General features: G+C 33.1%; 1 protein-coding gene across 1 annotated transcript in view; it reads left to right on the top strand.

Moving 5' to 3' along the window:
- The first annotated feature begins 378 nt into the window (after window positions 1-378).
- bcan (brevican) overlaps window positions 379-7,227 on the top strand; it is a 24,653-nt gene continuing 17,804 nt past the window's right edge. The window contains 4 exon segments of the mRNA NM_001083813.3: window positions 379-516; window positions 597-679; window positions 4,214-4,594; window positions 6,388-6,562. Of these exon segments, the coding sequence (NP_001077282.3) occupies window positions 604-679; window positions 4,214-4,594; window positions 6,388-6,562 (632 nt within the window). The 5' untranslated portion in view covers window positions 379-516; window positions 597-603.

Below are 7,227 nucleotides of genomic sequence, written 5' to 3'. Positions count from 1 at the left end.
GTTCTATCCCAACAAACACAAAAGAAGATATTTTGAGAAATGTTGGAAACCTATACAAAAACAAATACAATGGAAGTTAATGGTTATTGGTTCCCAGAATTTTTCAAAATATCTTCTTTTTGTGGAGAATGTCAAACAGATTTGGATGTGAAGTGTGAGTAAATGATGACAGATTTTTTTTTTAATTAAGCACACAGACAATTAAAGATCACTTAATTTAGTGATTGAATGCTCTTCCAACAGCATTTAGATGCTTCGATTTCAAAAGGCTCAAGAATTTAGTGTTAGTGTGAATTTGCACAATCTGGCAACGGCAGTGGCACAAAGAACTTCCTCTCCCTCTTTCTCATTTTCTCACTTTCTCACACAAGGCAGTGTGTCATTTTCCCCTATGAATATCCATGAACTTACACTGGAACAGAATGCAGTTAAATGAAATGACATAAATTAGTGGACTTGCTGTTCTGGAAATAAATGTTTGCTTCTTTCATTTCGACGCAGAAATCTTACACTGTGGTATGTTGCCATATGAATTTTATAATGCAGTTCTTTGACTTTGTATGACTGTTTTTCTTTCTCTCTGTGTTCAGTCTCAGATCAGCGATGTTCCTGCATATACTGCTGAGCGCCATCTGCCTCTGTGTCCTGTCATCCTCCTCTGTCCTCAGTTCTGCCACAGGTGTGTCTCACCTACATTCACAACACAGGACATCATTTATAATCAATAAGAAAAGGGCACATGCAACACACACGGAAAATCTCTTTATTGGTATCTATGATTCCTTTATGATAAACCAGCATTTCCACTCCACAAAAATGTTCTTTATAGTGGAACAGGTTCGTTTAAATAATAATCTAGAATAAAAATATATAAAAATATGTAAAATTGGGTGAACTGTCGCTTTAACACTTATTGGCACATGTGTGTGTCAGTATTTGTGTTCAAGCAAAGGTAATTAATTAGAATATTGAATAAACATTGGGAATGAGCATTGTTCCCATTCAGTGTGTTCAAGAGAATAATATAATCTTTTCCTGTGAAGCTGGTGTGATATATTAGTAATTAAAATGTATGTTCCTGCAAGCACTGAAACACTGGTATCTCTTTTTGCTCTATAATAAATGTGTTGTGCTTCAGAGCAGCAGACACCACACACAATAGGAATCACTGTCATGTTACATTGACTTTGGAGCAGTGCCTGATGTTTGGGAACACAATTACTGCATGTCAGACAATTTTGCAAAAGGTAATTGTGCAAAATCAGTTTGATGATGGAATTTTTCTTTGATACTTTGTAGAATAATTAACTCCAGAATGAGTTATGGGAGATCTGGGTTGATCAAAGAAACTGTAGATCAGATCACACATGAAAAAAATGAGGAGGTATACAACTGAACAGGCAGGCGTTGATGGACTTGGACTCTGATCGCTCATCTTTGACCATTTTTATTCTCATTTGGACTGAGAAGTCAGTGAGCAAGATTTCTTTATGGACACAGAAACTAGTTGTGATGTGCATAGACTGATAATGTGTTGATCATGTCTTTCCTTTGGCTTACTCTCTTCTTTATCAGGAGATGCCACAGCAGAATGATCCACTCCTGTTGATCTAGACGAAGTTATATGTATTTAATACAGTTCAAGTCAAAATTATTAGCTCTCCTGTTTTACTTTTTTAAATATTTTTCACAGTATTTCGATAACACTTTTTTCTTCCTTCTTATTTGTTTTTCTTTGGCAAATATAAAATAAATCAGTTATTAGAAACATTATGTTTTGAAATAATCTTCTTTTCTTTAAACAGAAATTGGGGGAAAATAAGCAGGGGCCAATAATTCAGGAGGGCTAATAACTCTGACTTCATCTGTTTATTTAAAAAAATCCGTTTTACTGTTTTTGTCAAAATAAAATTAATTATTAGAATTAATGTTTTTTTATAAAAGCAAAGAGTTTGTTTTTTATTTTGATGTATAATATGCTCATATACTCATAGCAGAAAATATTCAGAGGGTCATCAAATTGAGGTGAAAATCATCAAAAATGCTGGCAATGGATGGCACCTAAAAAAAACTGGAAGGTAACTGGAAGTTATCACATCGTCAGTTTAAGGCACATCCAGGACTTTGTTTGATAAATGTTTTTCTATCATAGTTGATGTGCAAATACACTTATTGGTGAAAGTTGAGCGTATACATTTTACTATTTGTGCACATTTTACCATTTTCATCTAAAAAATGAACACAAATTTTCTACTACACTAAAATTAAGTTTAAAGTATTAAATTAAGCCTTTTGTTCAAACTACGTATTTAATAAAAAGATGAAACAACACCATTCTTGAGAGTTTTTTTGGATAACTTAATTGTTTTATGTTTACCACACTTAATTTTGTAAAAACTAATAACCCAACAATTTTTCTCAGTGTACTATCGAAGTCAATGGCTTACAGTTTTCAACATTCCTAAAATATCTTTTTTGTGGACGTCAGAAGAAGGAAAAACATAAATGTTCGGAACTCTTGGAAAAGCATGTGATTTGCCAGAATGCTAACGTTAGCATAATAGCTTAGACATTTTACATCCCTCCCCTGTTGTCTAAAGCCATGCCTCCTTAAGTCATAAACACATGAACTGAACAGATATAACACTAGATCATGTCATTCACCAGTAAGAAAACTCCTTGGAGAAATTCACTTTGTCCAGCGTTGTTGTTGACATGCCAGCAAGTGCAGGAATTATATTTCCCCACTGGCACTGGGGTAAAGTTGGTTTTATATTCGCACATTCTGACTTTCTCCTCAATTATATAATTTCAGAAAAGTACTGTTTGCAAATTCTAAATAGTGAAATCATTTAATCAGCCATTGATTATAAAATATAAAATTGTTCACAGTCAATGAAACAGTGGTAATATTGTTTTGAGGTCATTTCTACACACTATTTCAGACCCAATATTTAAAGTAAAGTTAGAGTGGAAGCGTGTCACAAGTTGTCATTGTTCAAAAAATGAACAAATGTGTGAATATAAATCAAACTTAACCTCAGTAAAGCTGGTTAGGTAGAAGCGCACTGTTTACTTGTTTTGTTATTCAGCTTAATAAAAATCTGATCAGAAAAAAAAGAGTGCTAAGAACAGAAATATCCTGTCATCTTTTTACATTACACTTACGTTACCAAGACAATGAGTGACTTTTCATTTTCAATTGTGCTCACTGATCCTCATTCTTCACTTGTTTTCATCTCCTTTTACGTTTGAACAACTAAATGAATGCTCAGGTCTGTTTAACCGAATATATTATCGATGCTGTAAAAGGTACTTCTTGAACTTGAAATTAGCCTTTCTTTCGCCGAATGTTTTCAACAGCACTTCCGTGCATATAAACCCATTCATAAACAAGAACACAATCTACATATATTTGCATGACAAATAGTTTCAAAACATACCTGTCTAAATGTAACCCTTCATGTCATCCTTCTATCATGGTTTTGAACTGCATAACATAATTTCCCTCCAGCGTACAAAACTAATTATGATTTTGCTTCAGTATTTAGAAAAGTTTTGCTGTTTTGGCGAAGCCCTTTCAAAAACAATCTTTCTTTTCATGGATACAAGGCCACATTGGTCTTTCAGAAAGAAGTTCAGGTTGATACAGAGTTTGCCTGATGCACTAATGACATATCTGTCTGCTTAAAGAGGCTGCACAGAAATTCAATTGTAAATTTGTTGACAAGTTTGAGTTACCTGTCATTTGTTGAAATGAGTTATTTGTCATTCCAACAATTGTTAGCTGGACGAACGTTTTTAGTCGTATGTCATACATAGAATATAAAAGTACATATAAATACATATAAATAATTTACTTTAATCATTACTATTGGAATGTGAAGACTTTCAACCAGCACAACTAAAAATATTTCTGAAGACAATCACCTAATGCATCTTTAAACGGGGAGTAAATATAATTTTTGCGAGAACTGTACTTTTAAATGGTTCCCAAATTGTTCCTTTTATTGCATTGCTGCAAAAATAACCTTTATTTTTAATAGGCAAACATTGACACAAGGTATTTTACATAATTTTATTGCACTCTGTCTCTTCAGGAATGCCTGCACACTATAACTAAAATCAAAGCTTTAAACACTGCTGATGAAATACCATTAGCTTCATTACTTTCAGTTCATTAATATCTCCATCCTTTATGTCTTAACCTCAGATGATTCTTCAGCCTTAAAAGTGGCCATTCCTGCCAGCTCACCAGTGTCTGCTGTTTTGGGTGGCTCTTTGACGCTGCCCTGCCTGGTGAGTCTTCCCCGTACGCCATCTTTGGGTCGACATGCAGTATTGACGCAGCCACGGGTCAAATGGAGCTTTCTTTCATCAGACAGAGAGACAGAGATTCTGGTGGCCCGTGGTGAGCGGGTTAAGGTGAGTGAGGCTTATAAAGGCAGAGCGTCGCTGCTCAATTACGCTACCTCTTCAGCTGATCTCACCCTCAGACTGGAGGGATTGATTCACAACGACACAGGTTTCTACCGGTGCGAGGTCCAGCATGGCCTGGAGGACTCACATGACCAGGCTCAAGTCAAAGTTAAGGGTGAGAATTATCTGAAAAACACTCTCTGCCATAGACCACTGTCAGAATGGAAATCAACTGGGGTTTGAATCCAAGTGGTACAGAAGATTTGGTTGTAAATTCCAGCTAAATTAAATTATATTAAACAGTTAATAATAATTAGATTAAAAAGAAAATAATTAAGTTAAAAAGTAATCTAAATAATTACTGTTACAAATATTAGGTCACAATTTATTTTGATAGTCCGTTTGATGAATATAAGTTACAGTGCATCTACATGCCAACTAATTCTCATTAGAGTTGATTTATTAGTAGACTGTTGGAGTTTGGGTCAAGTAAGTTGACATGTGCTTGCAAAGTTTCTTATTGTCAGTTAAATGTCGATTTAGCAGCAGTATCATATATTAAGCAGACAGTCTACTAATTCTCAAATGGACCATCAAAATAAAGGGTTAGAAATATATTACTAAATTAGAAATATATGTATATTTATATTATATATATATATATATATATATATATATATATATATATATATATATATATATATATATATATATATATATATATATATATATAAATGGATGCTTTCCATGTATAAAAATAATATATTCATATTTAAAAAAACAACAACACATAACCAATTTACTTAATATTTAACTGAAATACTAAGTACTAAACTGCTATTTAAATAAAAACATAAAAAAATAATTTCAAATAGTACAAACAAGACAAAGACGATCAGACAAACAAACAAACGACAGACCCGAAGCGATACCAATTATGTAAAATGTACAAATGTCTCTGTTTAACAAAAAACATAAATCAAAACAAAAGAAGCCAGAACCCTCTAAAAATAAATATTTCAAAGTTTGTGTAGGAAGGATTAAAGAGGTTCCTAACGTCTCCTGAATTTGTCCTGTTTGTGGTTGAGATCATAAACAGAGGTTTGAGGTCTTTGTCAAATTTGCCGATTTTTTTTTTATGTAAATAAACCATTTATAAAAAAAACTAAAAACAATAATACAGTTCCTAAACTCTAAATGACACTGATTGGACTATTTTAATGATTATAAATTGTTTTAAGTGACTAATGTTGCATTTATTTAAAAGAAAAAGTAAACCGTAAAATTTCTAATTTGTAAAACCAAAATTTTCAGAATTATTAGTCCAGCTTTCAGTGTCAAGTGATCAAATTCTTAAATCATTCTAATATGCTTATTTGATGATCAAGATACATCTGTTATTGTTGTTATTATTAACATTAACTCAACTAAGTTTTATTGAAGTCACAGATTCAGAAACATTAACACATTTTTTACATATAACATAGGCAAAGCAAATAAAAAGAAAAAAGAAAAGGAAAAACAATATTAAAATCACAATATTAAATAAAAACCCACCCACATAACAAGCCAACTTGTTAACAAAGACCTGTTTGAACAACAGAGTGTGATGACAAAGCATATTAAAACATTACAGAAATGATGCATTATTCCACAAGGTTATGTTCAAGAAAACAGATAAAAGGATTCCAATTTTTGTGAAATAGTTTGAGTTTTCTTTTTAATAAAAATATTAAGAAAGAAATATAATCCTTAAATTTAACTTAAAAAAAAGACTTTAAATTTTGAAATAAAATGTATTTATTAAAAATACATGTATCCAGTTGGGCTACCCTTCCAATTGACAGTTATGTGATCTTAACTTGCTATAACTTGCTAAAAATAAAATATACAATTAAAATGCACTGTTCATTTTCTGCAGAAGACTGTGATGTATTATGAGAGCACTGATTCTCAGCATGTTCTTAGGGGTTGTCTTCCTCTACCGCCATACCTCGAGTCGCTATGCCTTCACTTTTGATGAGGCCAGAGATGCGTGTAAGGACATCGGAGCTGAGATTGCTTCTCCAGAGCAGCTGCTGGCTGCCTATCACAGCGGTTATGAGCAGTGTGATGCTGGCTGGCTTTCAGATCGCTCCGTCAGGTGAGAGGACAAACACATCAAATACCCGTCCTGTGAGGTGACGTATAAAGTAACAAGATCATCGTCAATCAAACTTTTGGCATTTAATTTTTAGAAAAGGTGTTTGGACCGTCAGTGTACAACAGCTGGCCTCCTAAAGTAAAAATGCACTTATTTTCTTCAGACAAGAATTTTTGTGAAAATTTTAATGGTGAATTTGGTGAATTTATGGTCTCTAAAGACAGAAAGTCACAAAGCACCTTTTGTATCGGCCTTATTCTGCAGTGCTGAAGTTTTCTTTTTTGCCCATTCTTTTACGACTCAGTTGCCTGTTAGGGAAATAACCAGGAGCAACAAACAGCAATAAACGCTCCAACTACTTGCTCTACAAGTGTGTTTATGACTAAACATTAAATTAATATACTGTGAAAATTCCTGACCGTGGCATCAAGCAGCATAAGGAGCTGTTTTTACAGCCAAAAAGTCTCTAACCAATTTAGTAACTCATGTAAAAGATTAAGGTCAGTACAGTCAACCACTTTCTCTTCAATTGAGTGTGTGTATGAGCTTGTTCTTGAGATCCAATATTAAAAAATAAGGCTGAATTTACACACAGTATGAATATTTAAAGAGACAACAGAAAGCATTGGAAGCAGTATATATTTATTTAATTTTATTTTTTATTT

Source organism: Danio rerio, chromosome 16, assembly GCF_052040795.2.
Source record: "Danio rerio strain M-AB ecotype USA chromosome 16, GRCz13ab, whole genome shotgun sequence".
In the NCBI taxonomy this organism is placed as follows: Eukaryota; Metazoa; Chordata; class Actinopteri; order Cypriniformes; family Danionidae; genus Danio; species Danio rerio.
The sequence above is the reverse complement of the archived record's forward strand: the minus strand, read 5'-3'. Positions and strand labels throughout refer to the sequence as shown.